Source organism: Mastacembelus armatus, chromosome 14 (assembly GCF_900324485.2).
Source record: "Mastacembelus armatus chromosome 14, fMasArm1.2, whole genome shotgun sequence".
Taxonomy (NCBI): Eukaryota; Metazoa; Chordata; class Actinopteri; order Synbranchiformes; family Mastacembelidae; genus Mastacembelus; species Mastacembelus armatus.
Window position 1 is genome coordinate 1,479,676 of NC_046646.1, and position 27,327 is coordinate 1,507,002.

The 27,327-nt window shown below is 42.7% G+C and overlaps 1 protein-coding gene across 2 annotated transcripts in view; it reads left to right on the forward strand.

Moving 5' to 3' along the window:
• The window catches only part of igsf9bb (immunoglobulin superfamily, member 9Bb), a 199,357-nt gene that overhangs the window by 87,379 nt on the left and 84,651 nt on the right, over nucleotides 1–27,327 (forward strand). For both annotated transcript variants that reach the window (XM_026328828.1, XM_026328829.1), the window contains exon 4: nucleotides 21,538–21,689. In XM_026328828.1, coding sequence (XP_026184613.1) covers nucleotides 21,538–21,689 — 152 coding nt within the window. The remainder of the gene's footprint in view (nucleotides 1–21,537; nucleotides 21,690–27,327) is intronic.

The window sequence follows — 27,327 nt, forward strand, 5'->3', positions numbered from 1 at the left end:
GTCAAAAATATTCTTTTAGCCCACTTTGGAAATGCCCCATTTACAATTGGAGGTGACTTTAATGCGGTAAGAAATGCTACCATACTCAAGTTCCCCTCTTCCCACAGATAAAGTAATATCCTTGGCTTTTCAAGAATTAATAGAGACACATGCATTATAAGATGTTTGGAGATTGACTAACCCTAATTCACAATACACATTTTATTCTAAAGTCCAGAATTGACTAAGTGACTCAAACCAAATGGTTGAAAAGGTTACTGATACAACTATCCACAGCATCTTAATTTCTCTTTCAATAACATACCACCTTATTCTACCAATAAGTCCTGGTGTTTTAATAATTCACTTTTAAAGGATGATAATTTTGTAAATTCAATACAAGACAATATAAAACAATTTATTGAAACCAATATGACACCAGAAATCCCTATCCTACTATCTGGGAGGCCTTTAAGGCAACATGTAGAGGCTGGATCATTAGCTATGCTTCATATAAGAAAAAAAAAAAAAAGATAAAAAGGAACAGTTTAAGAATCTTAAAGAACTACAGTTAAGACATATGGAAGGTAATCAAAAACAAGAATTATTTTTAGTTAAGATAGGGATACAAAAACTATTAAATGAGGAAGCGGCTTATTCACATTATAAACTAACAAGGAAATATTACAAAAGTGGGGATAAAGCAGGTAAAATATTGTCCTTGCAACTTAAAAAGACTGGGAAAAGTACACAACTAGAGCACAGGATTGCAGTGGTAACGTGTTATGATGTGGTGATGGTGATGAAGGAGAAGAGGAGAGGACCCAATTGCAGAACACAATCTCGGCTTTATTAACCTGGATTGACCAGGCTCGGGCAAAATAAGTAAAATATCTCTGCCACTTGGCGGGCAAGCAGGCAAACAATAACGCCACTCGGCGTTCCGGACAAGAACAAAATTTCTTCCCTCACAATAGTATACAATGCATATACAAACAATACTCCAACAAGAACAAAGGAACTCAAGGGGCATAAATACCTTCCGAGCAAACAACTAATTAACACAGGTGAAAGAAATCAAACTAACGAACACAAAGCTACCCATGACCAACCGAGGCGAGAACAGGAAACACACCTAAATAAAAGTCCAACACCGGAACTGAAAAATCCACCTCAGGTCTGGCTTGCTGAGTTGACTGACTCCGGCAGTGCTGGACTCTGACTCTGAAAGCGGTGACTGGACCTCAGCGTGAGCATCTTCGCCGAGAAACTGAGGAACTAGAACACGCTGGACCTCGGCGTGGACGCCTTCTCCGCGGCGCCGAGGGGTTGGAACAGGCTGGACCTCGGCGTGGGCGCCTTCTCCGCGGCGCCGAGGGATTGGAACAGGCTGGACCTTGGTTTGGGCGCCTTCGCCGAGGGACTGGAAATGTCTGGAGCTCGGCGTGGGCACCTTTGCCGCAACTCAGAGGGACTGGAACTGGCTGGACATTGGCGCGGAGGATCTCCTATCCGCCGCCGAGGGGCAGGAACTAGAGGCTGGACCTCTGCGCGGGCGACTTCGCCGAGACACCGAGGGACTGGAACTGGTTGCTGGTGTGGAACCTTAGCAGGGACAGCCACCACGGCGCACTGAGGTTCTGGTAGCTGGTGTGGAACCTCAGCGGGGATTGCCTCGTTGGAGCACTGAGGTGCTGGCTGCAGGAGTGGAACCTCAGCGGGGACGGCCACGTCGGCGCACTGAGGTTCTTAACACTGGGCAGCGGTGAGGGACTCTGGCTGGGCAGCAGTGAGGGATTCGGGCACTCTGGCATTCTCGCCGTGGGTTCGGGTTCCGACAGTCTCGCTGTGGCTTCGGGCTCCGGCAAATGGAGCTAGGCAACTCCAGTTATATTGCAGGCAGGCAATATAATCTCCGCCACTCGGCGGTCCGGGCATAAAACAAAAGCTAAAAAGCCCTCCTTGGACATAAGAGACACAAACGTAGTTAATGCTCCAACAAAGAATCACAAGAAATATAAGTACATTCAGAACAAAGACCTAATGACAAGCAGGTGAAACTAATCTTAACTAATGAACACAAAGCCGCCCCAAGATTAACACAGGATAAAACAGGAAACTAACCAAAATAAAAGTCCAAAACCGGAACTGAAAAGTCTACATCATAGCAATAGTGCAGAATCTTGTACTGGAAGACTGATTAATTATACTGTATGGAGAAATGCAGAAACTTCAAAATCTGTGAAATTCAAAGTAAAACAATTAAATATTCTTCACAGAACATATTTAACTCCCAACCTATATGGATGAATGAATATTTTAACTTACTCAGCATGGAGTGTGTTACGGACATAATTAGTGATTTAAAAAAGACATCATAAACTGGGATGAATGTTGGCAAAAGAATTATCACAATGACCAAGAATAGTGATGTGCAGCCTAACTAAGTCAAGCTGATGTAATGATAAAATGTGAGAAGGGTGACATTATGAGCAGGTTTTTTAAAATTTATTTATTTATTTGCAGTATTTCTGTATTATACTTGAATTCAATTCAATTCAATTTATTTGCATAGCGCCAAATCACAATACAAATCATCTCAAGGCACTTTACAAAAACTAAAAACCCAACAAATCCCTTATGAGCAAGCACTTGGCGACAGTGGAGAGGAAAAACTCCCTTTAACGGAAGAAAAAACCTCCAGCAGAACTGGGCTCAGTTTGGGCGGCCATCTGCCTCAACCGGTTGGGGTGAGTGGATAGAGCAGAGAGAAAAGAACAGCAACAATAAACAACAAAGACACTGCAGGTAGTGCCGGTAACTGCACATCAGCGATATACAGCTCCAGGACCGGGGACACCTGCCGAAGGTACAGAGAGAGAGAGAGAGAGAGAAAGAGGGAGAGAGCACAAACTAGGGGAGAGAGAGAGAGCACAAGGTTAGTGACATTCAATGGTGGAATATACATGTGAGGAGGGAGGAGAGGAAGAGAGGGGAAGGAAAGGGAGTGTTAGGGTTAGGGTAGGGGAGCTCAGTGCACCGATGGTCCTTGGGCAGTCTAGGCCTATAGAAGCATAAGTAAGGGATGGTTCAGGGTTACCTGAAGCCAGCCCTAACTATACGCTTTGCCAAAGAGGAAGGTTTTAAGTCTACCCTTAAAAGTACAGAGAGTGTCTGCCTCCTGAACCCAGGCTGGGAGCTGGTTTCACAGGAGAGGAGCTTGATAGCTAAAGGCTCTGCTCTGCTTTTGGAAACTCTGGGAACCACAAGTAGACCTGCCTTCTGAGACTGACGTGCTTTATTGGGATAATATGGTACTATGAGGTCTTTAAGGTATGAAGGAGCTTGATCATGAAGGGATTTGTATGTGAGAAGAAGGATTTTAAATTCTATTCTGTATTTTACAGAGAGCCAATGAAGAGAAGCCATTATAGCAGAAATATGATCTCTCTTGCTAGTTCCTGTCAGGACTCTGGCTGCGGCATTCTGGATTAACTGGAGGCTTTTTATGGAGATACTGGGACATCCAGATAGCATGAGTAACAAATGCATGGACTAGTTTTTCTGCATCATTTTAGACAGGATGTTCCTAATTTTGGCAATGTTGCGCAGGTGGAAGAAGGCAGTTCTAGAGATTTGTTTTATGTGTGAGTTAAAGGACGTCCTGGTCAAAAATAACTCCAAGGTTTTTCACAGTAGTGCTTGAGGCCAGGGCTATGCCATCTAAAGTAGCTATAATTTTAGAAAAGTTATTTCTGAGGTTTTTAGGTCCAAATACAATAACCTCTGTTTTCTCTGAATTTAAAAGTAAAAGTTACTGGTCATCCAGGCCTTTATGTCAGTTAGACAGGCTTGAAGTCTGGTTAACTGGTTTGTGTTAACAGGTTTTATAGATAGATACAACTGAGTGTCATCTGCATGGCAGTGGTAATTAATAGAGTGCTTCCTAATGACATAGCCTAAAGGAAGCATGTACAGGGTGAACAGAATCGGTCCTAGCACAATGCCTTGTGGAATTCCATAACTAACTTTTGTGTGCGGGAAAGGTTCATCATGGACATGAACAAACTGGAATCTGTCCGATAAATAGGATTGGAACCATTTTAGCGCTGTTCCTCTGATACCAGTCACATGCTCCAGTCTCTGTAATAAGATGTTGTGGGTCAATAGTGTCGAATGCAGCACTAAGGTCTAGGAGGACAAGTATAGAAATAAGTCCCATTATCTGAGGCTAAGAGAAGATTGTTGGTAACTTTTAACAGTGCTGTTTCTGTACTATAATGTGCTCTAAATCCTGTTTGAAAATCTTCAAATAGTTCATTCTTGTGTAAGTGGTCTGAAAGCTGCTTAGCAACAGTTTTTTCTAGGATTTTAGGAATAAATGGTAGGTTGGATATTGGTCTATAATTAGCCAAGACTCCTGGATCAAGACTAGGCTTTTTGAGTAAAGGTTTGATTACATAGCCTGATACTAGAGATAAATTTACCAAGTCTAATAAAGATGAGTTCATTAATGGCAGTGCGTCTTTAAGCAGTCTAGTCGGGATGGGGTCTAAGAGACACGTTGATGATTTGAAGCAACTACTGATGTAAATTCAGAGAGATCTATGGGAGAGAAGCAGTCTAAACATAACTGAGACAGATGATTCAAGAGCTACTGTAGTAGAAAATTCATTTATTGCAGATATAGGAAGCATCTGCTGAATTTTATCTCTAATAGTTGTGATTTTATTTGTAAAGAAACTCATAAAGTCATCACTGCTGAGAGCTAAGGGAACACTGGGCTCAACGGAGCTGTGACTTTTTGTCAGCCTGGCTGCAGTGCTGAAAAGAAACCTGGGATTGTTCTTATTTTCCTCTGTAAGTGATGAATAGTATGCAGTTCTGACTTTACGGAGAGCATTTTTATATGTTAATAAACTGTTTATTCCAGGCTAGAAAAATTTCCTCTGAATTTGTGGAACACCACTTCCTTTCCAGCCTTCGTGATGCCTGCTTTAAGGTACAAATATGTAAATTATACCATGGGGCTATTCTCCTCTGATTCACTAACTTCTTTTTCAGAGGGGCCACAGTATCAAGCGTTTCATGCAGTGAGGCTACAGCATTGTCAACAATATGATCCATTTGGTAGGGAGTGGGATTGAGGCAGCTGCCCTCCACTGTGTTGGCACATGGCATAGATGTAAATAAAGATGGAATCATTTTCTTAAATGTAATAACAGCATTGTCAGATAAACATCTGCCGTAGTGGAATTTTCTTCCAAATGCTGCATGATCCATCATCTTAAATTCAAAAGTTATTAAAGAATGATCTGACAAAATAGGATTATGGGGAAAAACTATTAGATGTTCAATTTCGATGCCATAAGTCAGAACAAGATCAAGGGTGTGATTGAAACAGTGGGTGGGCTTGTTAATATTTTTGAGTGAAACCAATTGAATCTAATATAAAATTAAATGCAGTGCTGAGACTATTATTTTCAACATCTACGTGAATGTTAAAATCTCCCACTATAATGACTTTAGCTGAACTAAGCACTAAATCAGACAGGAAGTCTGGAAATTCAGTTGTGTTTTCCAGTTTGGATGTGAGAGACTAAGAGTGAGGCTCTCAAATGAGTTATAACTGTTCTGAGGATGAGAGTTTAATGATAAGTTTGAGTGAAAGATTGCAGCTACTCCTCCACCTCGACCTGTGCTTCGAGGAACATGATAATTTTTATGACTGAGGGGGGTTGATTCATTCAGACTGACATATTCATCGTGCTGCAGCCAGGTTTCAGTAAGAGAGAGTAAGTCAATTTGGTGATCAGTTAACAAATCATTTACTAACAGAGATTTAGACGAAAGAGACCTAATATTTAATAATCCACATCGGACTGTTCTGTTTTTCTGTTCAATAAGACCAGTGGTCTTAATTTTTATTAGGTTTTTATGAATACCTCCTCTTCTGTTAACATCTGATTGATTAGATTTATATGTTCGAGGGGCAGACACAATCTCTATGTGGTTTGAGGGTGGCGACGGCTCTAAGGAAACTGCAGAGAGGCATTTTAAACTGAGTCTCTGCGTCCCGGTCCCCACTCTGGATTGTCAGGCTTTAGGTTGGCTAATAAACTCGGCCAGATTTCTAGAGATGAGAGCCGAACCATTCAAAGTGGGAAGGATGCCGTCTCTCGCTACCAGACCAGGTTTTCCCCAGAAAGTGGCCCAACTGTCTATGAAGCCCACATCGTTTGCTGGACACCACCTAGACAGCCAGCGATGGAATCACGACATGCGGGCAAACATGTCATCGCTGGTCAAATTGGGGAGGTGTCCAGTTGCTAATACACGATGGAATGTGCCAAAAAATGAGCATTCCCATGGAAGCTCCCTGTCTTGCCATGTGTCCCCAAAGAGGAGGTTATCAGGCCATGACCTCCCCTACACTAACCTATTGTAACCACCCTCTCATACGCTACATCCACAACTAAACCTAGTGTTACTCCCCCCTGTAGCTCCTGTGTGGGTGCGAGAGTGGAGGCAAGTTCACAGGGTCACCAGGTGGGCACCCTCTCGTCAAATGGTGTTTCGTTGAGTTGGGCCCAAGACACCAAGAAGGCTCAACGGTGTGTTCTAGCGTCCCAGAACCACCCCCCTCTTTGCCTACACCCATGCCCCCACCACAACATCTACACTACTAGTTACAAGGACTATTGCTTCTAATGAGCCCCTTAGCAACATTCAACCTGAAAAACCAACATAACACTGGGCATAACGTAACAATAACATAACAACCATAAAACATAGCATAATAACATACCATAACATAACAACAACATAACATAAGAATAACAATGGACATAACATCCGCTCCCCCGCTGCCGAGCATGCCCCCCAAACTGACAGCACCACGCGCGGGCCACCAGCAGCGCCTGCACGCAGCACCAGGCAGGCCCGAGGCCCAGCCACCAGCCCCAACATGACCAACAACCACCCCCTGCACCAGGCAGCCCGGAGCCGCACGGCAGAAGCCCCCACCGCCACGCCATCCCTCCACCGCCACACCACTGCCATGCCATGCCATGCCACGCCATGCCATGCCCACTGCCACGCCATGCAGCCACTAACAACTATGCGATCCCCATTTGCCAGTCCACAGCTTGTCAAACACTGTTGCGATGCAACACTACTGCAGTGGAATCGATGGAGGAAAACTCCTGACTGGACAATCACTGGGTCAAGGAGTTGCCATTTCCCACACAGCTCCCATTCTTTTCACTCTCCTCAACCGTCTGAAGCCACACACGCTTTCTACCATTTTTGGCCTCCATATTGGCAGCCTCCAGGAAGCAGAGCAGCAGCCAGCGGGAAAAATAGCTGAGATGTGGTAGAATAAGATGACCTATCTCTTGTTGCAGGAAACCACGAACCACATCCTCACTGACTTCTGCCAAGAGGCTGACCACTGCTTTCTCATATAAAGCACAGTTTCTCCTTTGAGGATGACACTGACAGGTTGGTCTGTTTTTCGGGCAGGCCCGGCACAATATAACAGCGGACACGACACAACAATGGACACAACACACCACAACACAACAACAAAGCAACAACAACAAGACAACACAACAGCGAAAACCCTCACCACACGACTCCGGACCGCCCCGCGCAGCGAGCACCCGCCAGCCGTACCAAAGCCAACGACCAGGCCCCAAGCCCGCCCAACGCAGCAAACAAACGCCACCAGCAACCCGCACACGCCCCCCAGCAAAACACACGACGCCGGCCGGGAGAGCCCACCCGACAGCAAGAAAACAGAAATGAGAGATAGCCTAGCAGTATAGCAGAGCACAGCCAATCATCAGCAAGCCACACTACAGCTATAGCTAGCTTCTAGCTAGCTGGTGTTGGAACTGGAATGTCCTCCCTCAGTTCCGCGTGTTCATTTGATTGATAAAACGGAGGAGATTTATTAAAAACACGTTTATTAAAACACACTGAATAAAGCAGTTACAGAGCTCTGGGTCTTACTTTCCCTAACCAATAACAGTCTTTGTCAGGGCACGAAGTCTGACTGACTATTCTTCCCTCGACCCAGTGATAATATTACAGAATGAAATGTGCAATCTTTAGGAAGCTGGCGTGTTCTTCTCCCATAGGTTGAGAACGATGGGATGTCCTGAGATATCACTGTTACTATGCCTCCTGGCAGAGGTCAACCTGCCCTGTAAGACAGAGTACAACAACAAAAGCAACAGGCACATCCTATCTGATGTTATGTCTAATCCACTTCTTGCCCTGTAAGAAACCTTGCAATTACTGAAAAACATGTTCATGTCTAAACTGCTACTGTTTCACACATACCAAAATGCTTCATGAGTATACTGTAATAATGCATTAAAGTTTAATCTATAATATGATAAAAGTAATCTAATACTGCCTTATACCTTAAGCTGTAATGTAATAAAAGTAATAATTCCCACACTGGTTAGCCCTATGCTACAAGCATTTGTAGTACCTCAAACCTGCCTCAAGCAGTTGCTAACACCTGCGTAGTCCTTCTAACCAGATAGTGCAACTTAATCTTCAAGTATTCTCCTACCTGTTCTTGCCCCAGTCACCCACACTTCTTCTTCTCCAGAGCCATTCACTGGCTTGTGCTGCAGCACAACCATTTTCTTTACAGCCTGCTGCAGACTCCGCCCTTTTATCCCAAACTCACTCAGCAGGGAATAGACGGATCTTCCCACGAATCCTCTACACCCTACTTCCACAGGGCGGACCTTAACCTTCCAGCCCCGCTGCTCTGCCTCCATAGACTGTTCTGCGTATCTGAGTTTTTTCCTCTCAAATGCAGCTTCTATGGCAACTTCCCAGGGGACTGTGAGTTCGATGAAATACGCAGTCCTTTGTGTTTCTGACAACAACACCATATCTGGTCTGAGATTGGTGCTAACTATCTCCTGGGGCACAACGAGCTGGCTTCCTAGGTCTAGCTTTAGTTGCCAGTCTCTCCCTGCCTTTAGTTTCCCTGATTTATTCAGAGAAAACTACGGAGTCCGACATTAATTTGGCAAAGTTACACACCGACTCAATATTAATTTTAGTGACCTCGGATTGGCATAATCAGGCGTCATTGCTACCGACGTGAACAACAATTTTTCCATACTTGAGCATATTGTTGCAGTATTGGAGCATAAACTTTTTTCTATAAACTACATAGGATATAAATAACGCAATGGGAACACCCGTGTCTATATTGTCTCTTCCCCTTTGTGTGTTATTGTAGGACGTCTTTTTGTTTATCTGTGAATTGTATACATGTGTGATCTATAATGTGATGTAAAATGTTAATAAAAAAAAAAAAGAAAAACTAAAGAAAATGTATTGTTCTTCATGACCAGTATATTTTGTACACACAAAAAAATAAGAATGTGTTCACCCCTGTTTTGTTTTTGTTTTAGGACAGGGGTATTCAACTAAAATTTAAAGAGTTCCAGTTAGAGAAAATTTCTTGAAGCAAAGGTCCGGAAGATCATAATGTCTAACTAGTTAGTGTGATATGTATTTAAGTAGCCTAGTAGTTTTATCAACATCTGCATGTAATCAATACTCTGTCAAATCAAATGAATTCAGTAAAATTCAAAAACTTTCTGACAATATTTATTGTCATGTAACATACAACTGAACATATATGTATGGCTGTAGATATGTATAATGTTCTCTCATTAACTAAGTTAATAAGTTCTCATTAACTCTCTCTTTCTCCGTCTCACTCGACAGTTTCTCTCCCTGTTTTCTACATGTATCGCTTTCTTTTTCTTCTTCTGCTTCTCTTTTTCTTGTACATGTGTAACTTGTCCCTAGCGCTGTTTACGCTGTAGAGTCGTAATATTTACCGCCTGGGATGCACAGACTTGATTGGCTGAGTGGTATCACGTGGGATGGCTCAACTCGCATGTAATTGGTCTGTGCGTTTCCACTACCGTAAAGTCTAAAAAAGCTGCGCCGGTGGAAATAGAAGCGCCCCGTTAGGTTTTAAATCACAATCTTCTGTTTTGGCTGTAGGTCCGGGTCCATATGGGGCGGCTTCTGGGTCCGCACCCGGACCGCGGTCCGCCTGTTAGTGACCTATGCCCTAGGAGAAGTTATTAAACCTCTCTCTATTGGTCATTAGTTAATATAAAAGAACATGGTTAGTCTGTTAGTCATGGATATTTACTGCAGATATGTTCTGTTTACTTGTTTGTTATATGTTCTGATATGTTCTGTTTACTTTACCCCCCCCCCCGTATCTAAACAAATTCCTTGTGTGTGTGTGTGTGCACACTCACTTGGCAATAAAGCTCATTCTGATTCTGATTCTGTTTTATGTTCTAGTCAACAGAAATGACTTACCTTTGTGTACTCTGTTATTCACAATAGTGTAACGACCTAGCCGGCCGAGCTGACGGCCAGGTGTATTATGGGAAATGTTATTAATTGTTCAAATGCGTTGTGAGTTATGTTCTGTTATGTTTGACGTTACTGTGTAGTTTGGGTTATGTTGGGGAGGGGTTATGTTTTATTAATGTGGGGTTTATTTTTAAAATGTGGCTGTCACCATGACTCTGAGTGGCGTGTGGAGAAAAGGGGCTTGGTGACAGCGCGTGTTCGCCAAGCAATGAACAGCTGTGCAAGTACAATACTGCCTCCTGCTGGTTTGTCAAAGGGGTTGCACCAACTTTCCGAGACGCTCGGGGCCGTGTGGGGCACGAGCGCTCTCCCTGTCTCACCCGCTACGAAATTACGGCGGTAGTTGCTAGCACCCCGCTAGTCGTATAGTTTAGGACCAGTGTTAAATTAAATTAGTCTAGCTCCAGCAATAACCCACCAGTTTGTTACAATAGTTTGATTGTAATGCACTACGTACAATGTGCTTATGTCGATGATAACCAGGTTGTTTAGTTTTGTTGTACTTGATTGGGGAACTGAAGTGTCATGGCAGTGGTCCTGTAATATGATTGGCTGAGGGGCTGGAGCGAGGGAGAGAGCGGGGAGAGGCTGCGCTCAGCAAGAGTGTAGAGACAAGACGAAGACGATCAAGTAAAAAGAGTAGAGTCTGTGCAGCGTTATTTTGTGCCTGGGACTTTTATTGTTGTACATGCTACAGCATCGTGAACTGCACTGCCGTAAGACGCTGATTTTGATGTGTATTTAGTTCAGAGTACGTCGACGAAGAAGTTAACGTGTGTGGACTAGCATTATGTGCTAACTAAAGTAGCTAGCTATGGAAGACACTAGACTCCCAGATATCGCTCCAGGTGACCAGGAGAAAGCCTGGCAGCTCCTCTGGCGACGAGAGAGAAGGCCGACTTTACCTCACCGTATGAACTGATTCCTGTTGCTCACCGCGGTTAGCTGTGAGCTCACTGGTAGCAGGACACTCCATCCCCTACAGCGCAGAGGTGCCACGCTCGGACATTGACATTGACTTTGCTTGTATGTGAGTATTCCAGTATTTTTATTTCTGCACGTCTGAGTGAAGGGGCCTTCACGTTTTGGCCACTACGTTCCCGAGCGTCGATCAGGCCTGCAACAGGGGTTTGATATGATTTTGTTTTGTGTGTGTGCGCGTATGTGTGCGTGGGCCGACAAAGTTGTTGAAGTTAAAAGTACCTACTGAAATATCTATATATATATGTATATATATATGTGTGTGTATATATATATATATATATATATATATATATTTGTCATCAGGATTAGATAGAGTTTTTTTTCCCTTAAAGAAGGATAATTCATTAATCTAAGGTGCAGATAAGGTGGAAGTAAATTACCGGCATTTGTGTCTGTTTTAAAGGGTGACGTAGGTTCTGTGTTTTTTTTTTTTGTTTTTTCTTCTTTAGTTATCCAATTAATGAACCTATATTGTGGGAGGTTTTGGTGTGTTTAAGGCACATACTTTTAATTTGTTAGTTGCTCAACTCAGTTTAATAAAATTTGAGTATATTTATGGGGACATAATTTTGTGATTTGAGCTAAGTAATACTGGAGACCCTGTTGTTGTATTGGTGTATTTGTATCTACCTAGTTTAAACTCTATTAAAGAAGAGTAACAAAGAGAAGGGGTTTTCAACTATCAATACGGGGAAATAAGTTTACGAATTCAGGGCGTGGTTCTACGGTTAAAGGACACAGAAGCGCTACATATGTTTACACTCACACATCTGACTTTCTGTTCATATGGTGAATAATACAGTACTGGTATTGTGTAGATATTATGTAATTGCAGTGAACTAGCAAGTACTATAGAACACTGCTGTGCATACTTCAGTGAAGGATGTGACTCAGCACTTACAATAGCTCTCATCACTAGGTCCCTAATATGAGTGTGTTGTTTCAACATCATATTTTGAAGTATGACTAATACTTTTAGGAATTGCAGTCACATAGCATTTACGGTTTAGGGAACTGCTTCACAGTGATGCTGCATGGAGCTCCAGCAGGGCAGTCCTCTATTTATAGTTCTCAATTTGCAATCCACCTCTCCCTGTCATTGTCAGACATCAGTGGTTGCCAGTGATTACTCTGAGCACTTTAGCTGCCAACCTTGTTGGCACTGAAGAAGTAAGTGATGCATATACAGTGGGTACGGAAAGTATTCAGACCCCTTTAAATTTTTCACTCTTTGTGTCATTGCAGACATTTGCCAAAATCAAAAAAGTTAATTTTATTTCTCATTAATGTACACTCAGCACCCCATCTTGACAGAAAAAAAAACAGAAATGTAGAAATTTTTGCAAATTTATTAAAAAAGAAAAACTGAAATATCACATGATCATAAATATTCAGACCCTGTGCTCAGTATTGAGTAGAAGCACCCTTTTGAGCTAGTACAGCCATGAGTCTTCTTGGGAATGATGCAACAAGTTTTTCACACCTGGATTTGGGGATCCTCTGCCATTCTTCCTTGCAGATCCTCTCCAGTTCTGTCAGGTTGGATGGTGAACGTTGGTGGACAGCCATTTTCAGGTCTCTCCAGAGATGCTCAATTGGGTTTAGGTCAGGGCTCTGGCTGGGCCAGTCAAGAACAGTCACAGAGTTGTTCCAAAGCCACTGCTTTGTTATTTTAACTGTGTGCTTAGGGTCATTGTCCTGTTGAAAGGTGAACCTTTGGCCCAGTCTGAGGTCCTGAGCACTCTGGAAGAGGTTTTCTTCCAGGATATCTCTGTACTTGGCCGCATTCATCTTTCCTTCAATTGCAACCAGTCGTCCTGTCCCTGCAGCTGAAAAACACCCCCACAACATGATGCTCCCACCACCATGTTTCACTGTAGGGATTGTATTGGGCAGGTGATTAGCAGTGCCTGGTTTTCTCCACACACACCGCTTAGAATTAACGCCAAAAAGTTCAATCTTGGTCTCATCAGACCAGAGAATCTTATTTCTCAAAGTCTGGGAGTCCTTCATGTGTTTTTTGGCAAACTCTATGCAGGCTTTCATGTGTCTTGCACTGAGGAGAGGCTTCCGTCGGGCCACTCTGCCATAAAGCCCCGACTGGTGGAGGGCTGCAGTGATAGTTGACTTTGTGGAACTTTCTCCCATCTCCCTACTGCATCTCTGGAGCTCAGCCACAGTGATCTTTGGGTTCTTCTTTACCTCTCTCACCAAGGCTCTTCTCCCACGATTGCTCAGTTTGGCTGGACGGCCAGGTCTAGGAAGAGTTCTGGTCGCCCCAAACTTTTTCCATTTGAGGATTATGGGGGCCACTGTGCTCTTAGGAACCTTGAGTGCTGCAGAAATTCTTTTGTAACCTTGGCCAGATCTGTGCCTTGCCACAGTTCTGTCTCTGAGCTCCTTGGGCTGTTCCTTCGACCTCATGATTCTCATTTGCTCTGACATGCACTGTGAGCTGTAAGGTCTTATATAGACAGGTGTGTGCCTTTCCTAATCAAGTTCAATCAGTTTAATTAAACACAGCTGGACTCCAGTGAAGGAGCAGAACCATCTCAAGGAGGATCAGAAGAAAAGGACAGCATGTGAGTTAAATATGAGTGTCACTGCAAAGGGTCAGATTACTTATGACCATGTGATATTTCAGTTTTTTTTTTTAATAAATTTGCAAAAATTTCTAAATTTCTGTTTTTTTCTGTCAAGATGGGGTGCTGAGTGTACATTGAGAAATAAAATGAACTTTTTTGATTTTGTCAAATGGCTGCAATGACACAAAGAGTGAAAAATTTAAAGGGGTCTGAATAGTTTCCGTACCCACTGTAGATCCTGGGTGAGAGTGCTACATTGCACTCATGCTTTCCTTCTACAAACTGACACATGTATTCCAGGGAACCTATATCTCCCCCAGACTCCTTCCGGACAGTGGGTGAGTGGAGAATGGAATGAGCTGGAAGACACGATGTGTTTCTATAGGTAATATAATTATTGTGCAAGCCATACATTTGAACAACTTTAGATGAAAGGAATTACAAGGCATAACCCTTCTATATTCTACCTACAGCATCTACCTTTTGCATTCAAGTTATTGCTGTTGTTAGACATATACCATTTTGACTTGTTAAGCATTTTAGAAATTCGATATACATGCATGGATAGATAGATGTATGAAGAGGATCCTGTACCTTCTCACAGCCCAATGAGAAATATGCCAGTTTCTAGCTTCTTTGCACACTTTTAAGATGATGTAGACTCACACTGTTACTGTAGATCATTTTCCACAATGACTGTGTTCACATAAGCCACCTCAGTCACATGATGTAGTGCAGCCAGTATGTTCCTGGGTGGCTAGTCAGGCTATGAAGGCTCCTGCAATGCTTTACCCACATGTGTTGTTCATGCTGTTAATTAAATCAGTCATTTGTTACAATTCAGCAGGATTGATATTAGGACAGATTTTTTTCACAGTGACCTCTCAAAGCATAAGCCCCAATTCAGCATAAGGTGGTGCCAAAGAAGCAAGGTCCAATTCTCCCAGGATTAGTTATCAGCTGCTCCCCCACAGCCTCCTGCTTGCCATTCCTGTATTCTGCAGCAGAACTCTGCAGTGCCTGCATCTTCAGCCCCATTCTCTTTTTTTCCTTTCTCTTAGTCTTTCATTTCCATTCTTTTTTCCCCTTTACCTCATCTTTTGTATCTTTTCAGAATCTTTATTTTTGTCTGTCTGAGCTGCTTTTAAAAGCACATATCCCTTTACCTCAGCACAGATTCAAGTCTTTGATGAAGAGGGGATGAAAATGTCACTCTTCCCTCTTTCCACCATAGTCCAAAATCAGAGTTACTGGCTTCTCCTTATCCCATGTGGAATTAATGAACAGAGCTCTGGATGGAGTGTCTAGACCACCAAGACAAAATGCTGGATTACAATAAATTTATGTTGTACTTTCAGAGAACAATAAACCCTTTCACACTACGTTATTATTGCATTATAAGGACAAGCAAAGTGTTGTGCTGGAGGAGGATTTTTGTCTATGTTTTGATCTATTTAAACTCTTATATATTTTGTGCAGTTTTTAATTTATTTGAAACTTTTTATTATACCTGTTCTCCAATAAGCAGATGAGGATAATTTATGGATGGACTGTTTTTGATCATATTATGTTTCTTGTTCTTCATCTTTTTAAATATGTTGCTGTGTGCATTAATCTCAAATAATTTTCTATTTGTTTTTGCTCCTTACTTTTCTTCTGTCTTATTGTCAGCTAGTCAGTCAGTAAAGTATTTTGAACTGCACGGACCTGTATGAAGAGGGCTATACAAATTACATTTGATTGATTGACCGATTAAATATTCCAGTGGGGAATAGTACAAATGGAAACAGCCATGTTAGGGCTTAGATAAAACGCTACAGTCCAACACTGCTCATCAGCACAGCCAAGTATCTATTCATGTCCTCCTACTCTGGTTACTGAGAGTGCTTTAACAGCAGCAAAACATCTCTGATAGTACTTACTGATAGTAAGTCTGTAGACACCCAACTAGAGTTACTGTTCCTTCAGTGTTTTTCCTCAATAAGTGCAGGTTATTTGACATACACAGCAGGGATAATTTATATAGCACGATAAAACTGTTGTTAAAACACATCCAGTTTCAGTCATTATCCAGCCAATTAAGGCTGCTGATTGCATATTCTGGCCATCCAGTCTGTCTCCTGTGTCCCACTTTAGAGTGAACCTGAAGATGCTTCTCAGCATCAGGTGTTAAGAACAGTATGTAGTAGAATTTTTGACAATGAAATGCACTGGAAGAGTAGGTTTCTTCTTCCTCTTTGGCTCCCTCAATCTGCAGTACAACTACGCAGCCACCTAGTTCACCTATTTCAAAAAACGGCCCAGGCCAAACAAAACATCAATTTTACATGCGTGCACTGGGCAAACCGGTGCACGCATAACCGACTTAAGGTCCTGGCTCGATGGACCCAACAGGACAGCATCATCTGCAAAAAGCAGATGACCCTGTGGTCCCTGAACGGGACTCCCTCTGGCCCCTGGCTGCACCTAGAAATTCTATCCATAAAAATAGTGAACAGAACCGGTGACAAAGGACAGCCCTGCCACAGTCTGACATGCACTGGGAACAGGTCTGACTTACTGCCGGCAATGCGAACCAAGCTCCTGCTCCAGTTGTACAGAGACTGGATAGCCCTTAACTTAGAGCCCCGGACCCCATACTCCCGGAGGACCTGCCATAGAATGTCGCGAGGGACACAGTCAAATGCCTTCTCCAAGTCCACAAAACATATGTGAACTGGTTGGGCAAACTCCCAAGAACCCTCAAGCACCCTGAGAAGGGTATGGTTCAGTGTTCCACGGCCTGGGACGAAAACCGTATTGTTCCTCCTGGATCCGAGGTTCTACCATTGGCCGGATCCTCCTCTCCAGAACCCTGACATAGAACTTCCCAGGGAGGCTGAGGAGTGTGATCCCTCTATAATTGGAACACACCCTCCAGTCCCTCTTCTTAAAAAGAGGGACCACAACCCCGGCCTGCCAATCCAGGGGTACTGTTTTTCCATGATCTCTGGTGTCATGTTACTGCAAGAAACAGTGCTGATATTTCTCTATTCTTCTCTAAGTTCGGTTTCTGTGCAGTGACACTTTTAGGTGGGAAAAAAATTTCCACAGGGTTTAATTTAGGTTATAATCTGTTTCAATCAAGTTCTGTGGGATTTTACAACAGAGCAAATGGTCACTGACTTAACCCATTACGGGTAATGCGGTCCCGCCTTGTACTCTGTTCACTGTTCACATGTAAATAATCTCAGGTGAACCAGGTAAATATGTGCACACCCATAAGCCAGGCCATGTTACAGTAAACAATACACTGATTTAACATTGTGTGTTAAATCAGTGTATTGTTTACTGTGAATGTGTGAACAAGATGACATTCACAACACTGTGAAGTGAACACTTCAGCCTGCAACATGCAGGTCTCCAAAGTGTTTTATGGTCTTATTTCAGTGAGTAAAAAATTGTAGTTTTGCACTAACCATGCATAAACACATTTTTCTCAAAAACACAATCATGTATAAACTTGCTGCTCACATATTATTGTAGCCAATTTTGTGCTGATTACACTATTATACTTTAGACATTAATATGTTTAAAAGACACTGAAAAAAGCACAAATGTCAGGACATGTTAAAATTTGTCCAGGCCTCCAAAACCCCCTCAGACCCCAGAGGGTTAAACCAATGTGGGGGTTGAATGTTTGCTTGACCCTCTGATGGTATGTGGTTCTGTCTGTTTATTGGTTTAGTGTTTTAGGGGAGAGGGTTGTAAATAACTGCCAACAATTTGTTTCTTTGATGGTTAAAAGACAGAAGATATTACCTGAACAAACGATGTGGGGGTCTGTTCAGGATTAGTCCACAGTACTGTATATAAACTGGTGTTGTAACACAGATGTCAGAGGATTTCTGCAAGGACGTCCTCTCCGGGCCCGTGATTAAACCTGAGATGACTCATCACACTTGTGGTTGTTTTCTGAGAATTAGCAACTCTCAAACTTAAAGAAATTTCCACTACAGTTCATACTTTTTCAACTAGTAGGTAGCTAAGGTTACTAGAAACTCAGTGTTCTCCTCTGAACAGTGTATGCTGTTGTCCTGTTGGCTCCATCGAGCCGGGACCTTCAACGTGCACTGGGGCAGTTTGCAACTGAGTGTGAAGCGGCTGGTCTGCCATCTCCAGGTCAGGGGAGAGATCCTGCCTCAGGTGGAGGAGTATAAGTATCTTGGGATCTTGTTCATGAGTGGGGGAAGGACGGAGTTTGAGATTGACAGATGGATCGGTGCATCGGCCGCAGCAATGTGGTCAAATGCACCATCAAGGAGAGCTACAAAATTACTTGTTATAACTTTGGCAAAATGCTAAGATGAACAAATTTAAGGTTCTGCAAACTGATTTATAGGTGTACACATTTTTCTTCAGTGTCAAGACCCCCACCACTGAAAACATACAGACAATTTATATAAATATATAAATAGCATTTATATATTTATATATCATAATATTACAATGCAACAAAACACATCTCCCAGTACCTCATGTGGTAATACTAATATATGTGTGCTGTACAGTCAAATTGCCTTTTTATCTTAAGATGTTGACATTGACTTACCCTATGTTTATTTACTGTCACACAATAGTATACCTTATAACTTCTATTTTTCACAACTGAAAAATGTCAGAAAATTAGATGCACTTTTAGTGGTTTAGCACAAAATAAAAGCTAATAATCAAGAAATATGGTTATAACCTAAAACTCTAGGTTTTCCATGAAAATGATAATCATAGCTGTTACTTCACAATTGTGTTTTGACTGTTACTATATTTGTAAATATGGCAAAGCATGTGGCATAGAATTAGCAACATGGCCTGGCTTATGACTACAGATGGAATGACATGGTAGCAATTGTGAGGCTGCAGGATTACACATGTAAGCAGATCAGCTTCAGTGCTAAGGTGATTAGATTGAGAAAATCAAAACAGGAATTATGACCGAACAAAATCCATTGAATTACTAACAATATTAGCATTTGTGTGGACAGAATGGTGTTGTTTTGGGTTAAATACAGGTGGGACAGTCAAAAAACAGAGCTCAAGTATGTTTTTATGAGAAGATGTTCCAGCTGTCTTTTATGATCATCCTTCTTCATAATCTGTACAGCTTTTGAGCTAAAGCAGATTCTAAAAAATGGGTTTACAAAATACATCCATCCTTATCTTCAGACTGGATGGAAATAAAGCCCTGAAAACTCCTTTTTTCATGTATTTTTTTCATATTCATTATAAGACATATTAATTTTGTCAACCTTTAGCATACTTTTTTGGCTGCTCCTGTTAGGGGTCACTACAGGGAATCAATTGATTGGTGACTAATTTGTTAAGTTTTACACCAGATGACGCAACCCTCCTCATTTTACTCGGGCTTGGGACTGACACTAAGACTGCACTGGCTTTTGCAACCTTAATGGTTGAGTTTAGTGGCCCCTTGTCTTCCAAGGTGGTCTCCCATCCAAGTGCTAACTATGCCCAGCCCTGCTTAACTTCCAAGAGCTGAAGGGATTGTGCATTTACAGGATGGTGTGGCTGTGCCTTAGCAAACATTTACATTTTTGGATAAGGTCTGTGGTGTCTGCAATTAAAAAATAGATGGCAATAGAAATTTTGAGAAACAGTAGCCTTTACGAATAGAAATAGCATTATGATGATGGTATCCCAGAATCCTCTTATTATTAATAAATAATATTTATTTATAATATTTAATAATATTTAATGCCACATTATATAAAAATACAATGCACATTTGTTTGAGAAAAGATTATTACACAAATTCTGGAATATTTAAATATGATCTGTATAATGGTGATTTAATGGTTAGCACTGTTGTGTCACACTAAGAAGGTTACTGGTTCAAAACCCGGCAGGGGCCTTTCTGTGTAGAGTTTGAATATTCTCCTTGTGCTTGCATGGTTTTACTCGGTGAGTGAGTGAGTGTGTGTGGAGTGGACTGGTGACCTGTCCCAGGGTGTACCCCTGCCTTTCCAGGGTGTCCGCAGATCCTTAAAAAGTCTTAAAAAGTCTTAAATTCCATATTATAAAACTAAGGCCTTAATTAGCATTAAAATGTCTTAAATTCGCGTTTCAAAGGTCTTAAAATGAAATCTAACCGACCCCATAAATAAGATTTTATTTTCATCTTGAAATCAATTTGAAAGCCTTTCGCGTATTTGTTACGCAGAACGAAATAGGCGGAACCAACTAAAATACGCATTTGAGGGGAGTTTATTTAGCACATGCTTTCCGGCAGCTGCGTGAACTGCGGGGAAGTTTCAGCATTAGTCTTTTGCCATGGGTAAATGTAAATTTAATGACAATTGGTTACAAAACCCTAATTTTGCGCCGTGGTTAAGTCCAGTTAGTGGCAACGTGTTCGAGGACCGGTGCAGGCTGTGCAAAAAAATTTAAAACTCGGAACAATGGGTATGAAAGCTTTGGAGACCCACATGCGGTGTGAATAAGACAAAGTGGAAACCTGTCGGAAAACACCTGGCATTTTATTTTTGTTTTACTCAATAAATCAAACGGTATGTAAACAGTTTATATCAATAAACAGTGTGTTATGGTAATTGGTTGTATTGTGGGATGTTTTATTTTATTTCTACAAAATTGGTCTTAAATTTCATTCAGCGTGGTATTAAAAAGGTCTTAAAAAGTCAAATCTAGCTCTTAGAAACCTGCAGATACCCTGCTTTCACCCAAAGGGAGCTGGGATAGGCTCCAGCAGATCCCTGTGACCCTAAATAGGAAAAAGCGGGTATAGATAATGGATGGATGGATGATGTATGTAATAATACTAATTTCAGATTGTTAGTTACTATTATTAAAATGTCAATCCAGATGACCACTGTGAACCCTCTATATATACCCGTCACCTCATTTCTTGTCCCTTTTTGAGAAAAAATAAATGCTTTATGCTTGTTGAGAAGGCAGTGCTGCACAGCAATGAGTGTTCATGAGCAGGTGTCAATTTATCTCTACCAGCTTTCTTCACAGTCTCCTTGCAACTGTAACACAATCAGTATGCATTACAATATAAACAAATATTTTGTTAATACATGTTGTATCAGTGCAGTTTTGTAAACTTCTGTGGAATTTTGCCCAGGACTTTGAAGTAATGCTCACTCACTGTGCAGTGTAGTTACATTGGCTAATCAACATTTATCAGTAAACAAGTGTGAAATACAGTGCAAGAAGTTACACTAAGACTTAACCAGCAAAACAGGTGTATAATTTGTGATATTTGCTGACTCTGAATCTAGCAATGACATATTTAGGTGAAATCGATTTTCCATTGAACAGTTACAGCAGTATTCATATAAAGCAGATGTCACAGGTTTGTGTTTGCTTTACCACAGAATGTAATAGGGCAATCTTCTTTCTGTTTTGGTCTTCCTTTTTGCTGTAGGAGTTAAAAACTTTGTGACTTTGTTCCTCAGCTTTGATCCTTTAGAGTATTAATATATCCTTGTCCATTGTTTTTCTCTCCATAATTCTCCCCATCCTGACTCCTCAGCCCCTCCCACGTTCACAGATACGCCACCTCAGTACGTAGAGGCCAAGGAGGGCGGGAGCATCACTTTGACCTGCACAGCCTTTGGAAACCCCAAACCCTCAGTCAGCTGGCTGCGGGAAGGCAACCTCATGGTCAGCAGTGCCAAGTATAAGGTATAAAATTGTGCTGCTATCTAGTACTAAATATATAATACCAAAAATACAAATAGCACCCACCTACAGAGATAATTAGATTAGGCACAGATCAAGGCCATTGACCAAGTTTTATTTTTTATTGATTCTTAAAAATACCCATCTAAACCTAACTTGCTTTTCTAACAGTGTTGGGTCATCCAGTAAGCTGCTGCATTGCCCACTAGAATGTGCAAGTGTATATTTTTGCTAGATTGACTGTATTTTATCTAGGGCTGCAACGATTTCTCAAGTAAATTGAGGAACTCAATTACAAAAAATCCACAAAGCAAATTCTTTGCCTCGAGTTAATTTCTATTACTTGCGTTATCGGACCTGCTCCACCTAGTAATCATTGTTTCACACGGACTGTAATCACTGTCTCACAACGCATTTCAGAATGAAAAGTTTGTGCTATGGCAGAGAGTGAAATCGAAAGGCAGAAAGTGTCCAAAGTTTGGGATCATTTCAAACTCTGACAAAAAAATGACAACACAGTGCGATGCGTGTATTGTAAAGTAGAACTGAACCACAACAGCACTTCGTCAATGCTTAAAAATCTGAATAGAAAGCATCCCAGTAGTGAACTAAATGAATAATTTATGTTAAACTGCAAGTAAGCAATGCACCAAATAAGCTAACTCGTAAAGCATCCAGTTGTGAACCAGACTCGCTCACCCAGCGGAGCCGACACAAGGTAATGTCATTTCAAGCTAACCTGTCATTTCTGTCATGCGTTACACAACAGTATTATTGTTTAAAAATGCAATAGTCTATTTTATCCACTTACTCGAGTAATCGCTGTAATATTCGGTAGAATACTCAACTTCAAAAATAATCTATAGTTGCAGCCCTAATTTTCTGTTTATCTTAGTGTATGTACATTATGGCTGTGAGTACAGGGGGAGAAATGACTGTCACTATAATAGGTTGACAGATTAACATTTTCTGCCTCACACTAAGATAAACACCATTGTTTTGGAGTCAAAGCCTTCATACTAAAGTCTTAATATTTGCTGGATATAGCATGTCCACTTTGCCTGTTTGAAACTCCATTCATGAATTTCCCTTCAGAGATTAACAAATCTCATCTTATTTTAGGAAGTGATATTTTGTTAAATTGCTTGGGTGCAGCAGAAACAAGCTGAAATTTGGTTGCAGGTAGGCATTAAAGCATGGGTCACAGGGATGCTCGGAATCAATCAGAAATAAAGAACATAAAAGCAATAAATATGTAGTATTTACAGAATTATCCATCCATCCATCTTTTTTCTGCCGCTTATCCGGGGCAGGGTTGCGTGGGCAGTGGTCTAAGCAAGGATGCCCAGACTTCCCTCTGACTTCCTCTAACTCTTCCGGGGGGACACTGAGGCATTCCCAGGGCAGCCGAGTGACATAGTCCCTCCAGCGTGTCCTGGGTCTTCCTCGAGGCCTTGTCCCAGTGGGGCATGTCCAGAACACTTTCCCAGCGAGGCACCCAGGGGGCATCCGGACCAGAGGCCCGAACCACCTTAGCTGGTTCCTCTCGATGTGGAGCTCCTCACCCTATCTCTAAGGGAGCGCCCAGCCACCCTGCGGAGGAAGCTCATTTCGGCCGATTGTATCCGAGATCATGTCCTTTTGGTCATGACCCAGAGCTCATGACCATAGGCGAGGGATGGAACGTAGATTGAGTGGTAAATTGAGAGCTTTGCCTTTTGACTCAGCTCCTTCTTCAATTCAATTCAATCAATTCAATTTTATTTGTATAGCGCCAAATCACAATACAAATCATCTCAAGGCACTTTACAAAAACTAAAACTAAAAACCCAACAAATCCCAGTTGAGCAAGCACTTGGTGGAGACAGCGGAGAGGAAAAACTCCCTTTAACGGAAGAAAAAACCTCCAGCAGAACCGGGCTCAGCTCTTCACCACTCTGTCCGTACAGGCAGGACAGTCCTTAGTAAATATTACTCCCAGAGCACCTCCCACAGGATGCCGTGAGGGACATGGTCGCATGCCTTCTCCAAGTCCGCAAAGCACATGTATACTGGTTTGGCAAACTCCCATAAACCCTTGAACTGAGGTTCTACTATCGGCCAAATTCTCCTCTCTAGCACCCTGGCATACACTTTCCCAGGAAGGCTGAGGAGTGTGATCCCCCAGTGGTTGGAACACACCTTCGTAATCACTGTTGTAAAGTGAGTGTCCTTTTTGAAAAGAGGGACCACCACCCCGGTCTGCCTGTCCAAAGGAACTGTCCCCAATCGCCACGCAATGTTGCAGAGTCATGTCAGCCACGACAGCCCAACAGCCTCAGTTAGATTCCAAAGCCTCTGCTTCGTCTATGGAAGGCGCGTCCATGGGTTTGAGGAGATCCTTGGAGTATTCCTTTCATCGCCCAGTGATATCCTCAGTTGAGGTCAACAGCCCCCGCCTCCACTGTATACAGTGTTGGCAGAGCACTGCTTCCCCCTCCTGAGTCGGCGGACAGTTTGCCAGAATTTCCTCAAGGCTGACCGACAGTCCTCCATGGCCTCACTGAACTCCTCCCAGGCCTGAGTTTTTTCTGCCACTGCCCAGTTCATTTGGGTCTGCTGAGTCTTTCTAGCTTCCTCCTCCGCCAACTCACCACTAGGTGGTGATGAGTGGACAGCTCAGCCCCTTTCTTCACCTTGGTGTTCAAGACATATAGCCAAAGGTCAGATGACCACAAAATTGATCATCGATCTCTGGCCTACGGTGTCCTGGTGCAAACATAGTGTTTGTGTCAAAACCGCGAAGTTTTAATTTTAAAGGACCAAATATGCTCACAGAGACTGGTACTCAGTGCAGGCAAGGTTTTATTTACAGAAATCAAAATACAAAACAAAGGCTTGGGTCAAAGGAGAACAAAGGGTTAAGAACAGACGACGAAAAATGAAAGCTGGGACTCGAACACTAAACTACGAAACACACAAACTCAGGGGAACACAAAACACGGTTTGGCACACACTCACGGGGCACAGACTCACACAGGAAACTCAGGAGATGGTCTGGTCACACACTCGCGGGGACACAGACTCACACAGGGAACTCGGGAGACGGTCTGGTCACACACTCACGGGGACGCAGACTCACACGGGGAACTCAGAAACGGTCGGGTCACACACGCTCACGGGGACACAGACTCACACGGGAAATTCAGGAACGGTCCGGCACACGGACTCACACAGACACGGGACATCCACCCTGGGTCACACACTCATTCGAGGACACAGCAGGGGATGCTAACACACACGCTCTGAACTGCCTGGATCACACACACACTGGAGACGCCGCAGACAGACAGAACAAACACAGACAGAGCACAGACACAAGACAAGGAGAAAGAAACTCAAAGAGACATGAACAAGGTACTTAACAAACAAGGGTGCCGCAGACGAAACCCAGACAGGCGACAACACAGGCAGGGCTGGAACAAAAAGGCTGGGAAAACCTAGCGCTGACTGGAGAACCACACCGACAGTGATTAGAACAAAACAACCTGGCGAGGAGTGAGGGAAACAGAGGGGTATTTAACTAAGGGAGAAAATAAGACACAGGTGCAAATAATCAAAATCAAGACAAGGTAAAACGAATAGACACAAACTAAATCCTGCACAGTCCTCCAAAATAAAAGTCCCACACAGGAAGTCCACGGCAGGATCCTGACAGTTTGTTATGGACAGTATTTTTTTTAAAATTTATTTACAGTATTAGAAAAATAAATGCATAAATAAATGCATAATAACAGTTAATAGCAGCATTGTGGGTGACTGTCCTCTTCGTTTTCCAACTATCCCTGCCCTTGTAGGGGTTAGCTATTCTAATAATAATAATAATACATTTTATTTCAAGGCGCCTTTCAAAGTCTCAAGGTCACCTTACAGAGAGAAAAAGGAAGCATACAGCATGAAATACATAGAGTGCATTAAAACAACGATAACAACAATACCTAAACAGAGGGCCAAAATGTAAAGGCAAAAGTGTAGAGTATCTAAGAAGTGGGCGATGTACAGTAAAAGTAAATTGAAACAGAAACCCAGATGACAGAACAACAAATATGAAACAATATGAAACAGGCGGAGCGTGGTAGAACATCACGGGCTGCTTTGAGAAGTTGAGAGAGTTAGGTGGAAAACGCTATACGGAACAGATACGTTTTGAGTGATGATTTAAAAGTTGATAAGTCCGGAGATGACCGGATGCGATGAGGGAGAATGTTCCAAAGGCGGGGCGCAGTGTGGCTGAAGGATCTAGCGCCCATGGTGGCCAGGCGCACCGTAAGGGTGCAGAGGAGAGTGGAACTGGAGGAGCGGAGAGTACGAGGCGGAGAATAGATATGAAGTTGATCAGTGATGTATGGTGGGGCGATAGAGTGGAGGGCGTTGTAGGTGAGAAGGAGGATTTTATAGTTTATACGGAACGACACAGGGAGCCAGTGAAGTTGTTTAAGGACGGGTGATATGATGTGAGGATGGAGTTCTCGTGATGATTCGGGCAGCAGAGTTCTGCACAAGTTGGAGTTTGTGAAGTGGTTTGAGAGGTAGACCAGTGAGGAGTGAGTTACAGTAATCCAAACGAGAGGTGACAAAGGCATTAACGAGTATGGCCGTGCTATCGGTGGTGAGTGAAGAACAAATGCGGTTTATGTTACGAAGATGGGAGTAGGCTGACCGGGTAGTGATATTGATATGCTGAGTGAAGGAGAGAGTACCGTCTAGGATGGCACTGAGGCTCTTAACTTGGAGGGAGGGGAGGACAGAATTGTCAGTTTGAATGGAGAAGGTGCTGGTTTTAGAAAGGGTGGATCTGGTGCCCACGGGGAGAATTTCAGTTTTATTGGGGTTGAGTTTCAAAACGTTATGGGTGAACCAGGATTTGATATTATGTAAGGAGGGAGGGAGGGGGGTGTTCGTATAGGCTATTGGCGGAAAGATGGGTATGGACCTGGTGGTGAACAACTTTTTCGAGATTTTTGGAGAGGAACGTGAGATTGGAGATAGGGCGGAAGTTGTTAAGGTCGGCAGGATCGAGACCAGGTTTTTTTAGAATTGGTGTGATGATGGGTGTCTTGAGTGATGGGGGTACGATGCCAGAATTGAGGGAAGTGTGAATAATGTGGGTAAGATGAGGAAGGAGAGAGGGGAGACAGAGCTTGACGAGGTTGGTTGGTAGGGGGTCAAGTTTGCAGGTTGAGGGTTTGGATTTGAGGATCAGGGAAGAGATAACCGTGGTGTGTGGAATGATAAAACCCGAGAGCAGGGAAGATACTGATAGACAGGGTAGGGTACAGTGGAGACAGTTCGCAGTATCAGAGATGAGGGGAAATTGCTGGTGTATATTTTTGATTTTTGATGAGAAGAAATCCAGGAAGTTATTGCACAAGGTGGTGAGAGAGAGGGGAAGAGAGGAGTATCGGGAGGGCCCAATAAATTTTTGACAGTGGAGAAGAGGGAACGCGTGGAGCCAGAGGCGGATACAATAAGAGAGGCAAAGAAGTCAGATTTTGTTTGAGTAATGGTTTGCTTGTATTTCAGTATGTGGTTTAGATATAAGTCCTTGTGGGTGGATAAACCGTTTTTTTTTGAAGAGGCGTTCAAGGCGACGGGCTTGGGT